Here is a 25879-nt window from a genome sequence, read left to right on the forward strand (position 1 = left end):
CAGAAAGAGTAAGTTTACCCTTCATTATCTCCCATTGTGCTACAGTATAGTACAGTCAGGAAGTGTTTAACAGAGAATTCATCCGTTAACCCTGTAAAGCCTGATATATGGAATAATAGTTAGAAAGGTCTCTAGTGTTTAAATTGAAACGTTTATTTATTGGATCAAAAGAACTCTAATCGATCAATCAGACGACAGAAGACATGCAGTAGACCGTGTCATTAGAGAACCTTTAATATTCATGGAACCACAAAGGTTCTTTAGAGTGGAAAAAAAAGTTCTGTAGAACTGCAAGAAAAGTTCCATTAGGAGCTGTTTCACTGAAGGGTTCTTTAAGGAACCAACATCTTTATAACCCCTTTATAATTTATCATTTATATCATGTTTTGTGTTTGGGTCATTTTGGACCCAAGTGCCCTCAGGTGACAAATACTTTTTGTAAAATTATCAATAAGCTACATTAGTGCCTGAAAACATATGTAAATGTATACATTTACCCTGTTCTCCATATCTCTCACGCTTTGGGGAGTACATTTTGTTGATGAACATTGACTTGCATCTATTGACAAACCATTCCAGCCTTTTTTTAATCTGAAATTTAAGGTTTATACAAGTAAAATACATGTGTTTTATTTATATTTGTTTAATGCTCGTGTGTAATTTTAAAAAGTCAGAGTTTCTAATTGTTTAATTTAAAAAAAGCTGCAAATTCACTGTAACATTTTAAATATATTTCCCCCACATTCACTGATTAATAACAAACTGCTGATCATTAACGACGTTTTCTTTTTTAGTTGGAAAATAAGAACTCATGATTATTTTATAAAATAACAGTTCTTGGGGTCTAAACGGATCTGGAATGCGAAAATAGTACAAATTTTGAATGCATCATGCAAATTACCAACATCTCTGTAAATTAATTAATTGTAATTCCAACTCCTTGAATTCAAATTCAAACTGGGACCTGAGTTCGAATGCAGTGATGCATTAACCCTTCTCAGTCCGCTTCTGGATGCTGCACACAGTCTAAACGGTTTTAGGTGCGTGCTGCTGAGACACGAGCATCACTTCCTCCGCGTCCCGTCGTTTCTCAAGCTCTGTGTTGGCTGAGCTTCAATGCAGTCAGTCGACAGAGAGAAAGAGAATGAGAGAGCGCATCAAGACCCTGGCGTTGATCAGAGGACCCAGATTCTCGTGTGCGGGATTAAATGCGTGATTTCCACCCTTGCCAAGACGTTTTTTCCATCCTTTTGCGAAGCGCTGAATATTCGCTGTGTTTTCTGGAGGTTTTGCTTGTTGGCGTCAGTTTCCGCATATTTCATTCCTTCGGACGGTTTTTATCCCTGTTCTCACGGATTTAAGGGGTTTTCCACCCTTTTCATGCCGATCTGAAGGTAAGCAGCTGTGTGTAATAATGCGTTTTCTTAGTTCCCCGCAGGTTGCGTGTGTCTGTATAAAGATGTTTTTCCTCCTCTTAGATTTTTTTCGACTTTCTATTCATCATCTAGACGCGTAACCATCCTTTGAGTCACGAAAACGACACAATGTAGCGATGCAGATTGAACATGTCCATGTTTGAGTCATGTCTTGGGTTTAGCTGATGAAGAAGTGCAGGGCAGTGAAGGCTTGTCCAGGCGTTAGTCGCAGGACAGAACGCAGTAACCGGGTGAAGCAGGTAAGAGCTGACCGTCAGGGAATTAATAACCTACTTTACACATTCACATCGATTGCACAGCGTTAATGCTTCATTCTTTCGGAAAAACCCTAAATACTATGCTTTTCGTCTCGTTTCGTTCATTAAGATTTAGATGGTGCTCCAGAAGCCCAGTAAAAGCAGGTGCCATTGGATGGTTTATTAGGAACGGCCTGTGCTTCAGTGCAAAGACCCACTTCTATCCCACTTCTATCAATCTGATGCATGCATGATCAAAACAGATCCCATCTTAATGATGCATTGCAATTCAAAGTAAGAACGTCACAATCATGTTTTTGAGAGAGTTGCACATCCATCCTGCAGTAGAAAATCTTATTCTAGAGGTTCTTGGTGCATCACCACTTTTTTTTCCAGATATTTGATGGCCATATGATTTTGGGATTTAGATTTTTGTTTGCAGATCTGACTATTGTATTGGACATTTTCATCAAAGGGTTCAAATATATGGTTGATCATATTCAGTATGTTGGGTGGTTTGCATTGCAAATTAATTTTAGCATCTCAGTGTTCAGTGTCATCAAAATGACAATATAATTATTCCTATTTTCCCTTTCAAAATGTTTTTGAAAGAGTTGCATGTCTAGCTGCAATCCAAAATCATACAGAAGTTCTTGCATCACTTGCATCACTTTTTTTTAAGACATATTATTAAAATGCTCCAAAAGATCTAACCATTGTAATGGACATTTGCATCAAAGGGTTAAAATATACAGTTGATCATATAATGTTAGTATCTTAATGTTTTTTTCCATTTCAAAATGATGTTTTTGAGAGAATTGCATCCTGCAATTGAAAATAATGATAAATATTACAGATTCTTGATTCCACTGTTCAGCCGAGTTTATATATATATATGAAGAAAGTCATATGTAATAAAGAGTGGTTTAGATGATGATAGTGGCTTTTTGAAGATCTGACCATTTGCATCAAAGGGTTAAACAGCTGATCACATACAGCTTTTGGTGAGCTTGCATTGCCATTAATGTTAGTATTATTCATGATTACTGGTGCTCATCAGTGATTAGATAAAGCATCTTTTTAGATTCTCAACATGTAATCACTGAACCAGAAGCTGGTACTACAGTGTGTACATCTACATGATGCATGAATGGAGAAAGTGTGAAAGAAGACTAAATCACTTTTAAAATAGGGGAAATGCGTTAGTTTGATTGTAAATCAACAGCGTTTGTCAGTAGATGAGATCTGATGATTTGCATTGCAGCGTGTGTGTGTGAATCACAGGTGCATCATTATTAACTGTGTCTAGAGGAGCAGACGCGTCCAGCATGGAGAGAAAGCTTCAGCAGACAGGAGCAGGGACCCCTGCAGGGATAAGCAGCCCCTTCAGATAGTTTCTAAAAGAGTCACAAGAGAACAGCCACAAGCATTACCTCAGCTTTGAAAGGATTGTTCAGCCAAAAAATCTAAGATTTTGTAATTTTCACAAATCATCATCTCCATCGTCTCCGTACAGTATCTATCCATGGTGTCATATTTTTGTCAGTCTTCTGTCAGTCTTCCTCCTTCAAGATGTCAGGTTTATTTCAGTGTTACTTGCTATTTCTTTGTAATTATTTGTGAATTTTACTAGCAATTTCGAAGTGAAAATTGTATCAAAGCAGGGTTAATACTTGCAACAAACTGGAACGAAAATAAAATAATAAACTAAACATTTGATACATTAAATAAAATCAACTCCGAGCAAAATAATATATATATATATATATATATATATATATATATATATATATATATGTATTAGTGGTGGGCCGTTATCAGCATTAACGTGCTGCGTTATTGTGAGACTATTATTGATCGATTAAAAATTTAAAAAAATATCGCCGTTACTCTATTCTCAAAGTTGGGTTGAGAGCTGGCTCTATACTACGCGAGCTATGATGACTTTCACCTTGATATTTTAGCGCGGATGTATACCTAGCCGAATCTGTAGGGGGCGAGAACGAGTGAGATTACCACATCAGTCGTGACGTGCTAACATGGATGCAGCTGAGATGCCGGGTTTGCTTCAGGGATTTTTTTTTTTTAAGAAGCTTCCCAATGGAAACCTCGACAAGACGCACCCCTGTTTCACACATACTCCGTCTGCAGTGCGTATGCAGTCTGTGTGCATTTCGTATGTGGTGCAGAAGCAGCATGGACTCACACTCATTGTGCTTTCACACAGCACACGTTTGCAGTCCGCTACTCGGTACGTGAACGATCGCTGCACTGCTGCAGACGCAATGCTCCTGGAACGCACTAACGGACCGCAACCACGTGACCCCTGGAATAGAGCTTAGATCGGGCCCAACAAATCAAGCCCGACCCTACCCGAGCCCGAGCACGTTCACTGTAATTATGAGCCCGAGCCCGATTTAAACCCGACCATTTTTAATATGTGGGCCGTTATAACCAGGGGCGGCGCCAGATTTTTTATTTTTTTACCGCAGGTGCTGCTGTGCTAGATCATTTAGGCTACAGGGGAGCTGCGCAGTTATATATATATATATATAGATGCATGCCGCATTTAATGCACGAGACAAAGCCAACACATATGTTGTCACTCCCCAAGACTAGTTTAAAATGTTTCCATACCTCCGATTTTCCTCCAAACTTGCTCAAAGCTAATTCTCCTGTTTTAATTTTTTTCTTTGCTTCTTCAAGCTCCATGTTGCACTTAATCTACTGAATAGTACAGTACGCACAGCAGGTGTGATGCATCACGCATGCGAGACTGTGAGTGGACGAGACGCTGCGCATGACACGTGACGTGCTTTATCAAGGGCCCGACCCGACCCGGCCCGAGGACGGTGGCGGGAAATATCGGCCCGGCCCGCGGGTCGGGTCGGGTCGGGTCGGGTCGGGCTCGGGCTCGGGCAGAGAATCTAAGCTCTACCCTGGAATCCGTTAACATGGGTGCGTAAAAAAATACGAAACGCATACGCACTGCAGACGGAGTATGTGTGAAACAGGCGTAAGGTTGTTTGCAGCTTGTGCAATGTGGAATTAGTTTACAGCTTTCTCAAGCACTTTGTGATGCATTTTGGAAACAGGAGATGAGCCCCTTTTCTAATGCACCACCTAGCTTGATAAACCCCTTCTCAAAGACTTAACATTACTTTTAGTCATTATTTTATTTTGGTAGCACACAGATTCTGAATGCTTTCGGCAGAATTCAAATGAGCCATTTTAATCTAGATTAATTCCAAGATTACAGTGAGATTAAGCTAGATAAAAAAAATGTATCTATGCCCACCACTAATATATATATATATATATATATATATATGTATATATATAGAGAGAGAATTTAATTCAGATACATATTAGTGAGAAATATTTTTTATTTATCAGTCTCATTTTAATATACTAAAATAGCTGAAACTGAAACAGAAATAGACATATATTAAAATACACTACAACTACTAAAAATGACAAAAAATTATTAAGCCTATCTAAAATGAAAATAAAAACACTGATTTGTAATGTTAATTAAAATGTAGTATCTAAATCAAATTAAAATAACACAGTTTCTAAGTAAATCCTATGCCATTGTTTTAGTGTATGACCGAAATTAAGAATAGCATCTTAATGAGAAAGAGATTTGAGAACATTGTTGTATGGAAAAATCTTTGTGTTCCACAGAAAGAAAGAAAAAAAACATTTTTGGATGAATAATTCCTTTAAACACACATTATATTCTAAGCTTCATCAAACAGGTTTTATATCAGGAGTAAATGTTTTTATATATTTTTTTAACACCTACTGTATTTCCTGTGTATTTTAGTTTATGATGTTTAAGAATATTAATCTCTGTTGCATGCATCTCTCATATGCACACAAACGCACACTTATTGGAGACATGTATTAACATTCAATTCCGTCCAGACATTTCTGCAAGCATTATAATTCAAAGGGGCTCATTAGAGGTCCCCTGCTGGTTGATGCTGTAATTACACTTGTGCTGCATGACATTCATACAGTAGCTCAGGTGATTGGCTCGGCGAGCGTCCAGGAGAAAAGATGGCAGCATGCAGGCTGTGCACCAGATTTGGTTACAAATGTCTCGTCGTGAGTGCAGTATAAATGCATAGTAAAATACTAATAATTCACTCGAAAAGGACCATTTGTTGAAATTGTGCTCACCCTCAGTTCATCCAAGATCAGGATGAGTTTGTTTCTTCATCAGTTTTGGAGAAATGTAGCACTGCATCAGTGTCTCATCAATGGATGCTCTGCAGTGAACGGGTGCCGTCAGAATGAGAGTCTGATAAAAACATCACAATAATCCACAAGTAATCCACAGTCCATCAGTTAACATCTGGAGAAGACAAAATCTGAAACAAATCCAGCATTAAGATGCTACATTTCTCCAAATCTGATGAAGAAAACTGGAATGGGACATTTTCGGCAAATGTTCATTTTTGGCTGAACAATGACTTTAATCACAAATGAATGTAAAATAATGGAAATTGATGTTTCAAATCTCAAATTCATCACTGCATCTCAACATGTGGAACACGTTAATATTTATGCATTTATCAGAAGTGACTTACATTGCATTCAAGCTATACATTTGCTGGGAAACAAACCCATGACCTTGGCGTTGCAAGCGCCATGATCTACATGAAACACACAAAGAACCTGATTAAACATTTTCTAGTTAAAGCTGAGCACACGGCCTGTAAAGAAGCAGCATTGTTAGTTTTGAATCAGCAGGTTGAGAAAGAACGATGTGAAAACAGCGACACGTCCAAACCTGCCAAGAACAGAGTGCTTGTGATTGTCAAGGTTTTGTGTGAAAACGAATTAAAAGTTTAGTTTTTTTTTTTTTTGCTGTAGTATCCTGCTGATGAGAATATTATATTCCTGAAAATTACATTTCCACACAGCTTGCTGCTCTGCCAGCACCCAACGGAGACTCGATGTACAGCACCTTTCATTTCAATTATTTTAAACAAGCTCTGATTTGACTCATTTAAGCTCAGTAGTAGTTTATGTAATGCTCTTGTCTATGTCATGCATAATTCAAACTTTATGCAATTTATAACAAATCAACAGTTACTCTAATTCTGCTTACACTGCAGCAAAAAACAAACAAAAAACAAAACTTTGATTTGATTTGATATGTTTGGCTTGTTATCAGAGAATCTATTTGAAATTGTAGTCTATTCTGTCTTTGCATTTAATTCTCATTTAGTTTTTCAAATTATGCTTAATATCTTTATACTCCAGGTTCTCTGAAAAAGCAGCAATACAAATGCTCACACTTTGTGATTTATAACAAATTAATACTTACTCTTCTGAATTTTTGCTTCAGCTTGTTTACATTACAAAAGGTCAACAATTTGTTCTTAGTTTCGTCTTTTTCCTCACAAATATCTAATCATGCTTACAGCAAGATATTTATTAGAGAAGCAAATGTGATATTTTTGGCTTGTGTCAGAAAATGTATCCAAAATGAGCATTTTTTTTCTTTGCACTTTGTTTTCATGTTTTCCCCTGATTAATGCTTCATATTTTTTGTCTTCAAGATAGATTCACTGAAAAGCCAGCAATACAAATGCACAACTCACACTTTATGTATTTTATAACAAATTAATAGTTACTCTTCTGAAGTTTTGCTTCAGCTTGTTTATATTGCAAAAGGTCACAATTTATTCTTACTTCTTTTAGTCCTGTACAAACATATAAAGGTCCTTAAATCAGAAAGCAAATATGATTTCTTGGGATTGTCAAAGAATTTCTCTGGAATAGAATTGATATTGTCTTTGCAATTTTTTAGTTATTTATCTTGTTTATGCTTAATATCTTTGTTCAAAATACATTTTCTGAAAAAGCAGCAATACAAATGCAGACTCACAAGGTTTTCTTTTTGTTTTCTTTTTTACACTATGAAAAGACAGAATTTATTCTTATGCATTTGAACAAATACTGCAACATTCTTAAAGCAAGAAGCAAACTTGATATTTTGATACTTGCTTTTTTTATTTCACTTGTTGATGCCTAATATATTTATATTCAAGCATTTTGTAATTGGTAACAAATTAAAAGTTCCTCTTATTTTGCGTTAGCTTATTTACAGTGCAAAAAAATTCACAATTTATTCTTATTTATTTCTTCTTGTCCTGTTCAAATATTGAAATGTGGCTAAATATTTACCAGAGATGCAAATTTAATATTAAGAATCCCTCTGGCCTATAAGTGTATTTTGTCTTTGCCATTTATTTATTTATATTTTATTGATTGTTATATTCAAGATAGAATCTCTGAAAACAAGGGTTAATATTTGATTTGTTTTGACAGCAGGTAAATATTTGATGATTGATAAGAATGTTTTAACTGTTAAACGAGCCGAGGATCCTCATGAATGGTATATTTAGCTGTGAATGGCCGTGTTGCTCATCATTACGTTGTGGACACCCACAGATGAGATGTGTTAAGCGCTGCAGATGTCTGGCTGACAGCTTTGTTAATGGCTCTGAGCGTTCAGATGAATGTGCCAGATTTATACGGCCCACGATATTAGACAGCCTTGACTTTTCTCCCTGCCAGTGAAGACACTGAACGTTTCACTGTAATGGATGGTAGAGTGTTTTTTCACAGCCGCTCCATGGGCACAGAAACACCATTAGAACTGCAGTATTGTGGTGGTGTTACAGTTAGACAGCGTGATGCTTTTAGAAAAGATGAATGCATGGAAATGCAGAGGTGAATCTGCTAATGATGCTTCTGAGTCGCTCGTGAATGATGGTTGATGCACTGAGAAGTTGTTTGAGATTCTACAGGAGTGTTCGGAGATATTTAAGCAATCATATTTGTGTTATCATTGCAGGATGCTAACAATTGAACCTAGTTGGTGTTTTTGACTGAAAGAGAGGATATTTATTAACAACAGACTGCATTTTTTGTGAGTCTTTCCAGTTTAATGAGTCAAACCAAGAAGATATTTGGATAATCCAGAGATGAGAGGACGGTTTCAGGCTTTTGACGAGATTCTTAGAGTAAATAAATGTAATCTTGTGTGCAAAGACTGATGAAACCACTACCAATCACAACAGAGACACTGTTTGATATGAACACAAGACATGAGACAAGGAAAGATCATCAAACTTCAAATCGTTGCAATATTAACTTGCTGATTCAAGCTGGTCTATGAGCAGTGTTTATATTGCAATAACTTTAACCCCTTAACTGTCACTCACATTTTTTAACATAGACTTTATAGTGCACGATCCAAACTTACATTTTTTTTTAATAAATTTATGAATGAAAACATTTTGTAACATGATATTGATGTGCCATTTACATGGTAAAGCAATGTCTGATTTTAAAATGGGTTTTAAAGGATGAATTTTGAGATTTTATGTTTTCAGTCGATATATAACTTCTGATGATTTCTAAAAAGTGATAGAGAAAAAGGCAACGAGAAAGTCTCTTTTTTAAACAAAGGTCAAAACTGCTGTTATAATGTAGATGTCTGAGGGTGCACTCTTGTCATAAATTAATCTATTACTTTTCCTAGATCATTTTTTAACAAAAAACATTGGGTCAAATATATATTTGGGAGTCTTAGACCTTTCCAACGATAAATAGTTTGTCAAGATTAGATTAGGATTTAATTGTAATATAGTGAAGTAAATGCCGGCGTCCCGTATTCGGGACGGGGTGACAGTTATAGTTTTCATTCAAGTGTTTTAATGCTTTGAAGCACAGACTTCTTAGTTTTCATCTCATGAAATAGATTATTATCTGTTATTTATGTATATATATATACTGCATATGAGTGAAAGATGAGACATCCCAGTTTGATGTCGGCATCAAATTAAATTTATTTACTAAAGTGATTTTATATACACAGAAAGCATATTAAATACACATCTTCTTTAATGTTTTGTTTAATCTGAAAATAAATTGTCAAAATATGGTTGAAATAATCGTCATTTAGCATAACAGATATATTTATATACAAAAATGAAAGCACATACTACCTCTGACCTGTACATATTAACATGTAAAGAAAAGTGATCATACTGAATTGTATATTAAATGATTACACACTTCTTGCTGACAAATGGGTAAGAGATTTAAAATTAATTCATTCGTATTTTGAGAGTCTTTTAATGAAATCTAATTATTCTTGTTGGTTACATGAACTAATGTTACATTGAATAATTTTTTTATGTATATCATGGTACAAATGTATGATGTTTTGCTTAGAAAGTTTATTGTTTTGATGCATGAACACCCCTTCTTGTCCTTGACCATGTAGTGTCTCTTGCACAGCTATCTTGAGTTTATTTCTGATTTAAATCCTAATTTCAGTGTGCTCCTCTCTGTCCCACAGGCGGCTGGATCTGACTGGAATTAAATCAGGATTTAGTTGTGTTTCTGAAACATGGCAGGCTCTGTCTCCGTCGACTCGAGGGCTGAAGCAGCCCAACACCAGCAGCAGAAGGAGCTGGTCTGAGGACTAACAGATCTGCAGTCACACATTTGTGAGGATTACTCCTCTGACACGCTTCGTGTGAGAATGATCCTTCAGGTCGTCTCTGTGGTTTGGGGAGTTACGCTCGTCGTTTGTCAGCAAGCACAGTTCACCACCGTCAGCACAAACTACGGGAAGCTGCGTGGATTGCGTGTGGCTCTGGCCAGTGAGATCCTGGGCCCCGTGGAGCAGTATCTGGGGGTCCCGTATGCGATGGCCCCGACTGGAGAGCGGCGCTTTCAGGCCCCGGAGCCGCCGGCGTCGTGGCCCGGCATCAGGAACGCCACACAGTTCGCTCCGGTGTGTCCACAGTATCTGGAGGACCGGCTGCTGCTCACTGACATGTTACCGGTGTGGTTTACCGCAAACCTGGACACGGTCGCGACCTACGTACACGAGCAGAGCGAAGACTGTCTGTACCTCAACATCTACGTGCCCACGGACGAAGGTACGGCTTGCAAAATACATTACTATATATATATATATATGTTGTGTACCATAAAAAATGTGGGGGTTTGGGAAGTTTTATAAATGTCTTGGAAAGACATGCTCACTGATCTTTTATTAAAAAGTGAAGCAGCACAGTTTGGTCATGTATAGGGTTATAACAATGAGAGAGACACTCACATCAGCTGTTATATAAATGTTTCCTCTAATGCTGTGTTTATGTGAAGATAATCTTTGCTAAAGTTGATTTTAATTATCATGAGAATGGTTTGATGAAACAAAGCTCTTTTAACGCTCCTGGGAAACACGGTAACTTATAAGAGTAAACATCCTCTTTCTCATTAAACACTGTTTCATATTTCATACTTAATAGAAACATCAGCAGTTTTTCATAATTGTCTGGGTTTTGTCTTCCCTCAGTAGTGAACAGAAATGCTCAGTTTTCCACAGCGCTCCAGTGTTTTCTGTTTTATATCTCGTGTCTAATGGAGAACGTAATGACTTAATGGATGTGATATAAAACACCAGCAGCTAAAAGCTTGTGAGGAAACGCCCAGAAATGACCTCAGACGACTCTATTAAACACAAAAAACGTTCATATATTTCCTTTAAGACTGAGATGAATTAATGGAAGAGTTCATCTGTCAGTGTTTACTGCAGTCATTGTGTTCCAGTGTTTAACAGAGGGTTTATTTCTGTTCTCTGAAGTGGTTGTATTAAGTGATTTCTTTCTGTTTCAGAAGCACATGAGGACACGGGCTTGAAGCCGGTCATGGTTTACATTCACGGCGGCTCATACGTGGAGGGAACGGGGAACATGATCGACGGCAGCGTCCTGGCCAGCTACGGCCAGGTGATCGTCGTGACCGTGAACTACCGGCTCGGGGTGCTGGGTGAGTCTCTCGAAACTGATTCACACAGGCATCAGGATCTCATTTACACCGCTGCTGAAGAATAGAGTGCTTTAATTCATGAAGGATGCATTCATTTGATCAAAAGAGCCAATAAAGACATGATACAAAAGATTTCCGTTTTTAAAAAAATGCTGTTCTTTTGAACTTTCTGTTCATCTGTGAATCCTGAAAAATAAAATGTATCACACTTTCCACAAAAATATTGTGCAGCAAATCAGCATCTTAGAATCAGTGTTGTTTTACTATCACTGAGATATAGTTTTTATTAATAAATTGAATCCATTTTTGTCATTTTCATTTTAGTATTTTTTGTTGTGTTTTTGTGATTTTTATTATTATTATTTTATTTAATATTTTATTTTATTTATTTATTTATTTTTATTTCAAGTAACAAATTTATTTTATGTGTTTGGTTTTGGTTTTATATATATATATATATATATATATATATATATGTTAATGGTTATTTTATTTCAAGTAACAAAAATGTTTTTTTAATTTTAGTTAAATTAAATATTTTTTTCTTTTATATTTTTAATATTTTATATTATTTTTGTTAATGGTTGTTTTATTTCAAGAAACTTTAAGTAATTTTTTACAAATGTTTTTAGTTTTTGTAAATGGTAAGAATTCTTCTGAAGGATCATGTGACTCTGATGCTAAAAATTCAGCTTTGATCACAGAAATAAATTATATTTTAACACATTGTCACATAGAAAACAGGCACTTTAAGTGATATTAATATTTTACAATATTTGAAATATTTTTGATCAAATAAATCTACCCTTGGTAAACAAAGGAGACGTCTTTATAGATTTTTTTTTTTCATATAAGCTGAAGATAATGAAACCTGTGAACACAGAGTACATAAGAGATGACGTTAGAAAGCCTCAGATGGTCATTAAAAGATCTTTTATTCATTTTCACAATGAAGGTTGTTGGTTATTACAATTTCTGCCAAAAATGGATTCCTCTTCATACAATAAAGCTTTTCTAACTCTGTTTCTTTGGACAGAAGAACACAGTGAGGATTTAAAAGATTATTAAAACACAAAGAACACAAAGCAGCTCTCGCACTCAAAGAGTTTTAATTTGCATTCTAAGTGTGCAGATTTATGATTCATTCACTTTGAATTTACACATCCAGTTTATAATATTTATATGTTTGGTGCAGAACAATTTATTTTATATATTTGTATTTCTATTTCTTTCTTTTGAATGCGGTGACCTTGGTGAATTCAGCAGATACTGTCTCTCTTTCTCATCAAAATATTGATCAGTTTTCGTTTGAAGGTTCTTGGCACTGATTTAAAGATGAAAAATCACGCTTTTAACAACATCCCTCTTTTAAGAAGAAAAAGCTGTGTGGATTTCGATCCAAACACTGAATCCAAACACTTCCCGGAGGCACTTTTGGTCATAATCATCATATCTTTTTATACCAAATGATTTGAACAAAGCATCTCCTTATTAAGTTATGTTCAGAACGAGCTGGATGGAAGAGATGGATGTCTCTCAAGTCCATCATTAAATTCACATTCAAAATTGTTGTGATTACCAAATATTGTCCAAAAACTCACTCTACCAGTCAAAAGTCTAGAACAATTATGATTGACAATTTTAATAATATTATTATGATTTCTGAATATCATGTGACACTGATTTACTGCTCAAGAAACATTTCTGAGTATTATTAATGCTGAAAACAGTTGTGCTGCACAATATTTTTGTGGAAACTGTGATGCATTTTATTTTTCAGGATTCACAGATGAACAAGAACAGCATTTATTTGAAACAGAAATCTTTCTTAACATTATATAAACACCTTTACTGGCACTTATGATCAATTTAATGTGTCCTTGATTAATAAAAGTATTAATTTATTTAAAAAAAGTTGCTGATCTCAAACTTCTGAAAAGTAGTCTATGTAATATTTTGGACAAACACAGTAAGGATCCGTTTGTTGACATAAGTGAACTACATTATTACATGAATCAGTTAATAATCTTAGTAATGTTAATGGCTTATGACTTGTTTCATGTCTTGGATTTCATTCACAGTTGATGTTTTTAGGATTATCACTATTAACTGAAACGGCACTCTTGGTTCATCCTCATCTGCTTCATGTGAGCTGCATTAACACAATGATCTGTTTATTCAAAAGAGAAAAAGAATCATAAATCTTCATGTGATCATCTCAGGTGCCTTTTGTTCCAGGGATTCATAAACATGTTAATCCGCAGGCATTGGTATATTTGATCACATGATGATTGTCTGATGGAGATGTTGGCCTGTCATGGTCATTATTAGGAATATGCAAAGCGGTCTTAGCCAGAAAAACTTTATACTTAGGCTGGTTTCAAGATTGGGATTAATGAAGAAATGTCATGAAAAGTTCTAACACCGATAATAAAACATTTGGCGGAATCTTGTTTAAAATGTTTCTAAAACAGTACAATATCATTTTTTCTTGTCATGATTGTTACTGTATTTAAAGGGGAATTTTTTTTTGAACATTTATTTTGAATATTCTAAGAACGTTAAAATGTCCAGTTTTCTTGTTGTAATTATAACATTATTTAAAGGTTACAAAAACATTTCTTAGAATGTTTATCATCTACAAATAACATCACAAGGGCATTTTGAAAATGTTGATCACTCAACATTATGAGAACATACAGTATATTAAATATTAATATAATTAAAAGAATAAAAAATAAATAAGACTTTTGTTTCTTTCTGTATTCAGTTAACTACATTGCAAATATTATCTACCATATATTAGTATTTTCTACAATTTATGCAAATTTAGAAGCTTTTTTTAACAGTTTAATGAGTTTTTATACTTATTAAATATCTATTTTTTATTATTTATACTTATTTTCTTTTATTTATTATATTAGCATTTCAAGTTAAACTAAACGATAAAAAAAAATGCTAATATTAAATAGAGTTGGCTGACTTTTTATGGTGGATATGCACAATATGATATATTTTTATAGTGTATATAATTCATCTTCTCATCTGCACTTCTGACTAGAGAAACGTCTCTGGTAGATTCAGTGTTGAGAAAACAAGCAGTTCGAGTCTCATTTAGTGCATGATAAATGCTGCTTCCCTCACGGCATTGTGCCACAAAATAAGCAGATGATATCAGAATCCATCTCATTAGACATCAGATGTTAAAGAGCTCGTTTAGCTTCTCGCTGTCATAGATAAGCAGAACAGCCCAGTCTTTGTGGTAATGGCTGCATGGCTCATTGAAGGACTCCAGTGTTTATTCCTCTGGAATAAATTGTCCAGTTGAAAGTCCTACATCACGGACGAGGACTTCAATTAACCTTTATCAAGAGCTGGCCTTGAGTCAGGAGATGTGTATGCATCACAGGTGAAGGTCAGCCAAAGCGGGTTTTATTTGTGCACGGTGCTGGAATTAATAATGCAGCGTCTTCAGAGATGCACCAACATGATGGATGAAGCTCATCAATAAATAACACAGAATTATTGACAAGGAGTTTAGGCACTGCACTTTAGTTTTTTCCAGGTGAAAGTGCTTGAGCTAAAGAAAGGATAGATGCATTAACAGGTTTTTAGTGTCGTGGTGATCTACCTGAAGCTTGTGACAGATGACAGTGTTGATCCTCGAGGACAGACTGAAGGGAGATTGAGTTTGCTGTTTCATATCTCAAGCTGCTCATGATACTTACATCGAGAGAGAGTGTGGGGGATTTCAGACGTAGACGTGACGTAACCGCTGAAGACCAGTGAAATGAACAGAAAAATAAAAAGTGAATGTTAATTATAAAAATGTATGTTTCGTAAATTATTTAATTTTAAAGGTTTAGTATTTTTAGCTTTTTAGGCATATCTATTTATTTACATATTAAATAATTTATATATTATATAATATTATATAATTTAAATTTTTATATAATTTATTATATATATATATATATATATATATATTTTTTTTTAATCAGTTAACAAAAATGTATTTTGTCTTTTTAATGTATGTCTAATACATATATGTAGTTTGTATTCATTTTGAATTTATTTTAGTTTTAATTCTATTTTTTATTTCATTTTAATTTGAATAAAGTTAAAAATAAATTATACTGTACATATTGTCTTTTATTTCAGTTAACAAACACACACATATTTATTTATTTATTGTTTGTTTGTTTTTGTTTTAGTTGATTCAGTGATTCTAAATCATTAGTGACATTTTCAGAATCCCAATAAACCTCAGTTAAAAACAGATGAATGTCTGAACGTGCACTGCAGTGTTTCCTGATCTCTCAGCTGTCTCTGTGTTTCAGGTTTTCTCAGCACTGGCGATCAAGCAGCCAAAGGGAATTATGGTCTGCTGGATCAGATCCAGGCTCTGCGCTGGGTGAAGGAGAACATTCAGGCTTTTAATGGCGATCCGGAGCGAGTGACCATCTTCGGCTCTGGAGCAGGAGCCTCCTGCGTCAGTCTGCTGACCCTCTCGCACTACTCTGAAGGTCTGCTGGAGATCTCAAGATGAAGTGCATCAATATATAGGGCTGCATGATTCATCAAAAATCTGAAATCACGCTTTATGAACTGCATAGTAAATTCAGAGTAAATGCTGCTCTACACAAACATGTCAACTTGATTTTTGTTCATTTATAACATGCATTTGGGAACACAAATGCAAACCATCTTCCCAAACTTGTAATGAGAAGCGCTGATCAACAAAAGAGAAGTTTTAATGGCTCCCTGTGGTTTTTCATTTATTTATTTTTTAATCTAAAGTGCCTTGCAAATGAAAAATATAACAAGCCATTCATCTTAGGGAGGCAATAAACACTAGAAGTGCAAGCAATACAAAGTTTGAAGTATTGTTCAGAAAAGTACTAGCTACAACAGGGAGGACTTTCCATCAAAATAAAAGTTTGATGGTTTAAACATTTTTTTTTACAGTTGTATGTATATATTTTACAGTATGTATGCATGTAAAATAAAACAATTATATAATTCGTTAAATATTTAATTTCAGTGAAATATTGCAATAATAATAATACCTAAAATAATAATTATTATTATTAATAATAATAATAATAATTAGTTTGTAGACATAGATATATAATCACAAAATTATTTACATTATAATTTATAAATAATCACAAAAACAAAGCAGCAAACCTGGATTTAAAAAGAAAAATCACAATACAAGTAAAAATAATACTTCTTTTTTATAATTCATTTTTATTTTTTATAATAATGATAATAGGAATTATTATTATTATTATTATTATTATTATTATTATTATTATTATTATTTTGTATCAATATTTATATATAATCACAAAATTATTTATATGATAATTGACAATAGATGCGCTACAAACCTGGATTTTTTTATCAGAAAAACACAATATTTCTTATTTTTTGTATCTAGTCTTTTGGTGTTATAAAAGTATTATTTTAATAACATTTTAGGTTTTTATTAATATTATTATTATTATTATTTAGCCATATTGATATTTAATAACCAAACCATAACATTGCAAACCTGGATTTATTTTAAATCGCAATTGCAGTATTTATTAGTATACATTTTCCCCAGTCTTATTGAATAATGATGATATTTAAATGTTAAAATGTTGTATTACTCTGACAGGGAGCGTTTGTGTCCCAGATCTCTTTCAGAAAGCTATCATCCAGAGTGGGACGGCTCTCTCCAGCTGGGCCGTCAACTACCAGCCGGCCAAGTACACACGCATGCTGGCCGAGAAGGTAGGCTGTAATGAAGACGACACGGTCGAGCTGATCGAGTGCCTCCAAAACAAAAACTACAAGGAGCTGATTGAGCAGAACATCACCCCCGCCAAATATCACATCGCCTTCGGACCCGTGATCGATGGAGACGTCATTCCGGACGACCCGCAGATCCTGATGGAACAGGGAGAGTTCCTCAACTATGATATAATGCTAGGAGTAAACCAGGGCGAAGGCTACAAGTTTGTAGATGGGATCTTAGACAGCGAGGATAGAATAACAAGCAATGACTTTGAGTTTGCCATATCAGAATTCGTTGACCACTTGTACGGCTACCCGGAAGGAAAGGACACCCTGCGGGAAACCATAAAGTTCATGTACACAGACTGGGCTGATAGGGAAAACCCAGAGATGCGACGAAAAACACTGGTTGCACTTTTCACGGATCACCAGTGGGTGGCGCCGGCCATTGCGACGGCAGACCTGCATGCGCAGTACGGATCGCCAACATACTTTTACGCCTTTTATCACCACTGCCAGAGCGACATGAAGCCCGCCTGGGCCGATTCGGCACACGGAGACGAACTTCCGTACGTTTTTGGCATTCCCATGATCGGCCCCACGGATCTCTTCAACTGTAACTTCTCCAAGAACGACATCATGTTGAGTGCCGTGGTCATGACATACTGGACGAACTTTGCCAAAACTGGGTGAGAAGGACGCATATGTTTAATAAAAGCTATTTTAATAAAATGCTTAAAGAAAATAGTTTTAATAAAATATAAAAAACCGGTCAAAATGCATAAAGGCTGCAGGTTAACTTTTTCCATTTAAAATGGATAAATGGATTTTATTTAAATTGATAAATTAATACATTAATTTATAAATTAATTATAAATGATATATAGAATAACATGATTGATTGTTGCTGGAGTATTCTGGGTGACTGCTCAAGCATTACTAGGCAGTGGAAAGTGACATCACTAATAATTGACCCTTTCATGGCAGCTTTTTTGTTGTTGTTGCTTAGGTGTTGTTAGGCCGTTGATAAGGTATTCTGGGTGGTTGCTACAATGTTAATATGCAGTTGCTAGGGTGTTGGTAGGCAATCAAATGAAACATCACTAATTCAGTTCAATTCAAGTTTATTTGTATATATATTAGGGGTGTAACGGTATGCAAAAATCATGGTTCGGTATGTACCTCGGTTTTAAAGTCATGGTTCGGTTAATTTTCGGTACAGTAAGGGAAAGGATTGCAAACATTAAACTGCAGGTTGTTTATTACTATAAACTTTTTTTAACAACTTGTTTACACTTTTTTAAAATACTTTTTAATAAAATAAATAATAAAATATAATTTATAATAAAATAAAAAAGAATAAGAAATAAAATACTGCTGCAAAGTTCTCCACTAAATAGAAAATACTCTCAGTCTCAAACCAATATCATATAATAAAATATAATGAAAAATATAAATAAATAACTATGATTACAGTGCAGCATTACCAATCCCAGATTGTAGGCCTGCTCATATTTAAAAAATATATGTAACTTTTCCAAAGTGCAGCATGCATCAGTTTCAGTTTTGAGATCTGCTCAGATCTCGTTATTGCGTTGGACCGATTGGAATTAAGAGCAAATGTCTGTTTAAATGCAGACGGGAGCTGCGTTTGAATTACAATCATTTTTTTCCTAGTTGTAGTGAGGTTCACACTCGCATGATGCCTTTTGAAAACCTTAGGCCGGTGACACACTGGCATATTGCACCTGTCAAACATAGTCTATTTTGCCGTAAAGACACAGAAAACGTGAAGCAGCCATCACGCAACTGACACGCAGCAGAAACGCCACGCTCATGCCACGCAGCCAGTGTGTCACCGGCCTTAGAATCAGCTGCAGGGCAGGATTTGCGCTGAACGCGGAGACTTCCGCCACTTAATATGTTCGTTTGGAAACAGGAAAATGTATATGTTCCGCAAACAAAATATTGCATTCGGTCATTGGGTACACACATGCACCGTACCGAAAGCCCTGTACCGAAACGGTCCGGTACGAATACACGTACCGTTACACCCCTAATATATATATATATATATATATATATATATATATATATATATATATATATATATATATATATATATATATATATATATACACTGTATGTATATATATATATATATATATATATATATATATATATATATATATATATATATACACTGTATGTATATATATATATATATATATATATATATATATATATATATATGTATATATATATGTGTATATGGTCAGCATCATCTCTTCTCAGGTGTTCTGGATCCAGACTGGAGCTTGTGTAAATCCTAGTTACCACGAGATGTGAATCCCATGGCAGAAACAGAGAAACAAATAGAGTCTTAATCAGCTTAGCTGCTATTCCAGAGTTTGGGAGCCAAATGTGAAAAAGCTCTACCTCCTTTAGTGGACTTTGGTATCGTAGGTACTATCAAATGTCCAGTTTTGTGACCTTGGGGAGTGTGATGGATTGTAACATGGTAGAAGACTAGCAGGAGAGTAACCATTAAGGGCCTTTATAGGCAAGTAATAATATTTTGTAACTGATATTGAACTTAATAGGTAGCCAGTGCAGAGACTGTAAAATTGGGGTAATATGGATCATATTTTCCTGATCTGGTAAGGACTCTCACCGCTGCATTTTGGACGACCTGTAGCTTGTTTATTGAAAATGCAGGACAACCACCTAGAAGTGCATTACAATGGTAAGCGTGATTTGACCAAGTACAACATGTTCCTGGATCAACATCCTTGATGATCCTGGAGCAATATTCCGATCAACGAATCAGAATTCAGATATAACTTTTCAGGAAATGTCTGTTTTAGTCTAAAAATCAGGGTTAGGTGCTTCTACACCCTAGTATATCAGCTATCATTTCCATCTGATTTTATGAATAATTTATAGGTAGGGCTAGGTTTAGGGGCAGGGATTGGATTAAGTCTATATTTTTGTACAATAATGTTGATCCAGCATCAAAAGATGTTGATCCAGGAACATGTCTTACTTGGCAAAATCACGGTGACCGCATTACAATAGTCCAGTCTAGAGGTCATAAATGCATGAACTAGCTTTTCTGCTTCAGAAACAGATAACATGTTTCGTAGCTTGGCAATGTTTCTAAGATGGAAGAATGCAGTTTTTGTAACATTGGAAATATGATTTTCAAAAGACAACTTGCTGTTTAAAATAACACCCAGATTTTTGACTGTAGAGGAAGTAACAGTACATCCGTCTAGTTGCAGATTGTAATCTACAAGATTCTGTGTAGTGTTTTTTGGTCCAATAAGTAATATCTCTGTCTTATCTGAATTAAATAGGACAACATTATTGGTCATCCAATCGTGTACATTTTTAATACACTCTGTTAGCTTAGATAATTTAGAAGTTTAATTGGGTCTTGTTGAGATATATAATTGGGTATCTTTAGCATAACAAAGGAAACTAATTCCTTATTTTCTAATAATATTTCCAAGAGGTAACATGGATATTGAAAATAGCAGAGGACCTAGGACAGATACTTGTGGCACTCCATACTTTAATGGTGATAATTAAGATGATTCCCTTTTTAAATAAACAAAATGGTAGTGATCGGACAGGTAGGATCTAAACCATCTTAGAGCCTGCCCTTCAATACTTGTATAGGTTTGTAATCAATCTATGAGTATGTCATGATATATAGTGCCAAACACAGCACTAAGATCAAGCAAAACTAGCAATGAGATTAATCCTCGGTCTGAATCAAGAAATAAGTAATTTGTAATTTTGACAAGTGCTGTTTCTGTACTATGTTGGGGCCTAAAACCTGACTGAAGCACAATTGAGCAGACACAACTTTTTCAAAAATTTTAGACATAAACGAAAGATTTGAAATTCGATAAATGAAGCTAAAGTATTAGACACTATAGATTCTAAATTTGTTATTGTATTTCTGATGTTATTTATTTTATTAGTAAAGAAATTCATAAATTTATTACTATGAAATTGTGAGGGAATATTTCAAATGGGTGGTGTTTGGTTATTTGTTAATCTAGCCCAGGGGTTGGCAACCTATGGCATGCGTGCCAACAGTGGCACGCAGAGGAATAATCGCTGGCACGTGAGCAATAGGGAAAACTGCATACTGATGAACATTTTGAGGTAATAACTTCTGTTATGAGCTATAAATACTATTAAAGTGTTAGAATTAACTTGCGCTAGTCTACGGATGCGAGTGTGACTGCTGCACATACTAGGCGCTTCAGATCAAATCAAATTAAAGTAGGCGGGGTTTACTGTTCACAGAAGCAGAGCATGAAGCGTCAGTTTAATGTTAAAGAGATCGAGGTAAGATGAAGCTGCAAATCATTTAATATTTGTCAACTTTTAATAATACGTTTTACGATAGAAATGTTAAATGACTGACAGCTATATCCACTGATGAAAAATGTTCTCAAATATGGCCATTGTGAGAGAGAGAGAGGGAGAGAGATGTGTAAATTGCATAGACTGCGTCTGTCTCTCCCTACCCCCTTGTGGTTGAGAAATATAATGTAGCGATTCAGTATCGATTAATAAAAGGCACGTGGCAGCACTGACAAGTTTATGAGCTTCTGAATATTACTTTTGGCACAATGCGATCTCAGATCTCTGTGTGCGAGTGGTGTGAGTGTGTGTGTGTGTGTGTGTGTGTGTGTGTGTGTGCGCACGCATCAATTAAAGCAGTGCATTAACGGTGATTAAACCAAACTGATTTAATGCATTGGCCTTGTCACACACACACACACACACACACACACACATATGCCACAAAAAGTAAAAAAAAACTCTTTATTAAAAATATTCAGAAACTATTTGCATCAACTTTTTTTATTGTATCATATAAAATGTGTATGTACGGTTTAAATACCAAATATTGGCACAGTAGTTAACCAGAAAAATAAAACATGGCACATCATGATGAAAAGGTTGCCGTCCCCTCTGTGCTAAATAAAAACCCAGGATTGTTTTGGTTATTTTCTATGAGTTTGCCTATATACTCGCCCCTGGCAGTTTTTACAGCCTATCTCAGAATCAGAATCAGAATCAGAATCAGAACTGGACATACAGTGTTTCAATGCAATTAAAAAAAAAATCCAAGTTAGTTTTCCTCCATTTGCACTCAAGATTACAAGTTTCTTTCTGGAGAGAGTGGGTATTACTGTTGTACCATGGAGCAGTACATCAATTTGATGGGGGCAACAGCTTCTAATGTATTAGAGAAAATAGTGCCCATGTTGTTAGTCATTTTGTCTAGTTCATATGTGTTTATGGGTTCACAGACCAGTTGAGATAAATCATGCAGGTTATTTGTGAATCTGTCTTTGGTGCCTGGAACAATAGGTCTTCCTGGATGATAACACAGAGCCATATAATTAATATCAGTAATACGCAGCATGCACGATACAAAGAAACAGTCAGTAACATCATCACTTTGATGTACAATATCTATATCAGTAAGATTGATTCCATGTGATATAATCAAATCTACCATATGATTAAAATGATGAGTCGGCCCAATGGCATTATGCTTGACTCCAAAAGAGCTTATTAAGTCAGTAAATGCAAGCCCTAATGCATCATTTGTATTACCAACATGAATGTTAAAATATGCCATTAGTGCTTTATCAACATTTACGAGTAGGTCCTAGAGGAGATCTGAAAATTATTTTAGGAAATCTGTATATGGCTCTGGTGGTCTATACACAGTAGCCACAGCAAGAGATATAAGAGATCTGTTTTGCATATCTGACAGTGTAACATTAAATAGAAGTATTTCTTACGAGTTAAGCCTGTATCCTGTTGCAACACCTCCTCCATGTCCAGTCTGACGGGGCTCATGCTTATAACAGTAGTTTGGTGGAGTAGACTCATTTAGACCAATATAATCATTTGGTTTTAGCCAGGTTTCAGTCAAGCAGAGTACATCAAAACTATTATCTGTGATCATTTCATTTACAATAACTGCTTTGGGTGTGAGTGATCTAATGTTTATGAGCCCAAACTATAAAAATAGTTTTCTTCATTTATTTTGCATTTTTCTGGTTTAATCACAATCAGCTTTTAGACTGCATTAAATGCATATTTTGATATGATTATTTAGGGAACAGACACAGTCTTTATAGACTGGACAGTGCATGTATCTCTATCATTTAAGCATGCAGAACAAAGCCATCATGGCAGTTATTTGAGAATTGGTTACTAGTCATATGGAGCGTAGCGTCCTGGAGATGTTGTCCGACAGGAGTTCTGCTTCGAGTTCTGCTTGCTTCCAGAAAAGATTCCAATTATTAACAAAGAGCAGTTTCTGTTCTTTACACCATGACAATAACCATTTGTTTAAAGCAAAAGGTCTACTGAACCTTTCGTGTCCTCGTCGATACGTGGGAAGTGGTCCTAACACGATGATCATTGTCACGGGGCGATGTGTTGCATAATTGACCCTTCAGTTGCTGCTTTCAGCAATTTATTATTGCTAGGGTATTCTGGGTGGTTGTTATAGTGTTGCTATGCAGTTGCTAGGAAATCAAATGTAACATCACGAATTGTGAGCCATTTAATTGCTCCTTTCAGCTGTTTATTGTTGCTAGGGTGTTGCTAGGCAGTTGTTTGGGTATTCTAATTGGTTGCTACAATTTTGCTATGTAGTTGCAAGGGCATTGCTAGGTAATGTAGCATCACTAAATGACCTCTCAGTTGCTTGTTTCAGCTATTGTTGTTGTTGTTGTTGTTGTTGCAAGGCAGTTGAACTTAACTTCACTAACTAATTTTTTAATTGCTGCATTGAGTATTTTATTTGTAATGAGTTTTGACATTTTAGTATTTGACAAGAATGATAAAAAATGCTAATTGAAGCATTAACTACTGTACAGATGTTACTTATTTGATGTTACTTTATTTGTTTTACTGCACAGAGATCCGAATCAGCCGGTTCCTCAAGACACAAAGTTCATCCACACTAAACCAAACCGCTTTGAGGAGGTGGCCTGGTCCAAATACAACCCTAAAGACCAGCTGTACCTGCACATCGGCCTGAAGCCTCGCGTCCGGGACCACTACAGAGCCACCAAGATCGCCTTCTGGCTGGAGTTAGTGCCACATCTACACAGCATCAACGAACTCTTCCAGTACGTTTCATCAACGACCAAAATACCACCACAGGACACGACGCCGTTCTCCTACACCAAACGCCTGTCCAACAAACTCTTGCCATCGACCACCCGCCATCCGCCCGCTCCTCCGGCCAACACCAAACAGATGTCGGATCAGCAGAAGACATCTGAGCACGGCGACGGAACGGTTATCATCGAAGTGCGAGATTATTCAACCGAGCTGAGTGTGACGATTGCCGTCGGTGCATCTCTACTCTTCTTAAACATCCTTGCGTTCGCAGCACTCTACTACAAGAAGGACAAACACCGGTTAGAGTTGAGTCGCAGGCACAGTCCACCAAGAAATCTCACAAACGATATCCCCCGTGTGCCAAGTGAAGAATTTATGCCCCTGCAGATGAAGCAGCTCAGCCACGATCACGATTGTGATTCCCTGCAAGGCCACGATATGATTCAGCTGACCTGTCCTCCGGATTACACGCTAGCGTTGCGTCGTTCACCTGACGACATGCCACTGATGACACCAAACACCATGACTATGATTCCTCGCTCTTTTGCTGACTTGCCGCCATCATATCACAACCCTTTCAATGCATTTGGGAACAGCACTCCGAGCAGCATGGGTCTCCCACATGGACACTCTACAACACGAGTATAACTCGCCACAAGTTGACGGACGATTTAGATGTGCACACAGGTGCTCAAACACAAAAAACTGAGTGTAGGGCTACACATTTAATCTAAATCAAATTGCAAGGGCGAATAATTGTGATTAGACAGAAGTTGTGATTGTCATGTGTATCTTTAAGGGAAGCACGGTTCTGTGATCAGCAGTAAATCTCCATCCGAAGGCCAGAGAAGCTCCAAATGCACCTTGCAGAAATGCCTAAAGCAGTTGCTGAATAAACAGAAGATATATCTGCTTTTAATAATTCAATGTGACTAATAAACATACGACAACCACAATATATGGTTTATCTGAGTTTGTTTTATTATAATTTGTATTATAATAAAGTATATAATAATGCAATGCTAATCGACATTCTGTGTAAGAAGCCACATCATCTCACAGAAGGATCGATTTCAAACACTCGACTGACGTTACGAAGTGAGTTTGGAGTAAAAACGTTATTAAATCTGGAAGTTTCAAGTGCTTTCAGATAGAGCAGCGTTTACTATACAGAACCATAGTTCACTGACAAGCTATGCAAACAGTTTTCATAATATTAGAGTGGTTTCATAATCGCGTGATTAAATTGTGATTATGAATGCGATATTACCTAGCTTGTCAGTGAACTATAGCTCTATGTAGTAAATTCTGCTCCTTCTGAAAGCATGTGATGATGATTTGCTACTAATCACAGAACCTGCTTTACTGACA

General features: G+C 35.8%; 1 protein-coding gene across 1 annotated transcript; it reads left to right on the forward strand.

The window, feature by feature from the left end:
- The first annotated feature begins 991 nt into the window (after positions 1 to 991).
- nlgn4xb (neuroligin 4 X-linked b) lies at positions 992 to 25435 on the forward strand. Its single transcript, XM_059500723.1, has 6 exons — positions 992 to 1394; positions 10062 to 10650; positions 11390 to 11542; positions 15883 to 16068; positions 17229 to 18018; positions 24301 to 25435. The coding sequence occupies exons 2-6, from the start codon at positions 10248 to 10250 to the stop codon at positions 25154 to 25156; spliced, it is 2388 nt and encodes a 795-aa protein (XP_059356706.1). The 5' UTR covers positions 992 to 1394; positions 10062 to 10247; the 3' UTR covers positions 25157 to 25435.
- The last annotated feature ends 444 nt before the right edge of the window (positions 25436 to 25879 follow it).

Source organism: Carassius carassius, chromosome 19 (assembly GCF_963082965.1).
Source record: "Carassius carassius chromosome 19, fCarCar2.1, whole genome shotgun sequence".
Lineage (NCBI taxonomy): Eukaryota > Metazoa > Chordata > Actinopteri > Cypriniformes > Cyprinidae > Carassius > Carassius carassius.

Bases quoted from the DNA above. Each gene is read 5' to 3' on its own strand.
- nlgn4xb (XM_059500723.1), top strand. From the start codon at position 10,248: ATGATCCTTCAGGTCGTCTCTGTGGTTTGGGGAGTTACGCTCGTCGTT. The intron at 11,543-15,882 runs GTGAGTCTCTCG...TCTGTGTTTCAG, and splicing joins CTACCGGCTCGGGGTGCTGG to GTTTTCTCAGCACTGGCGAT. The intron at 16,069-17,228 runs GTCTGCTGGAGA...TTTGTGTCCCAG, and splicing joins CCTCTCGCACTACTCTGAAG to ATCTCTTTCAGAAAGCTATC.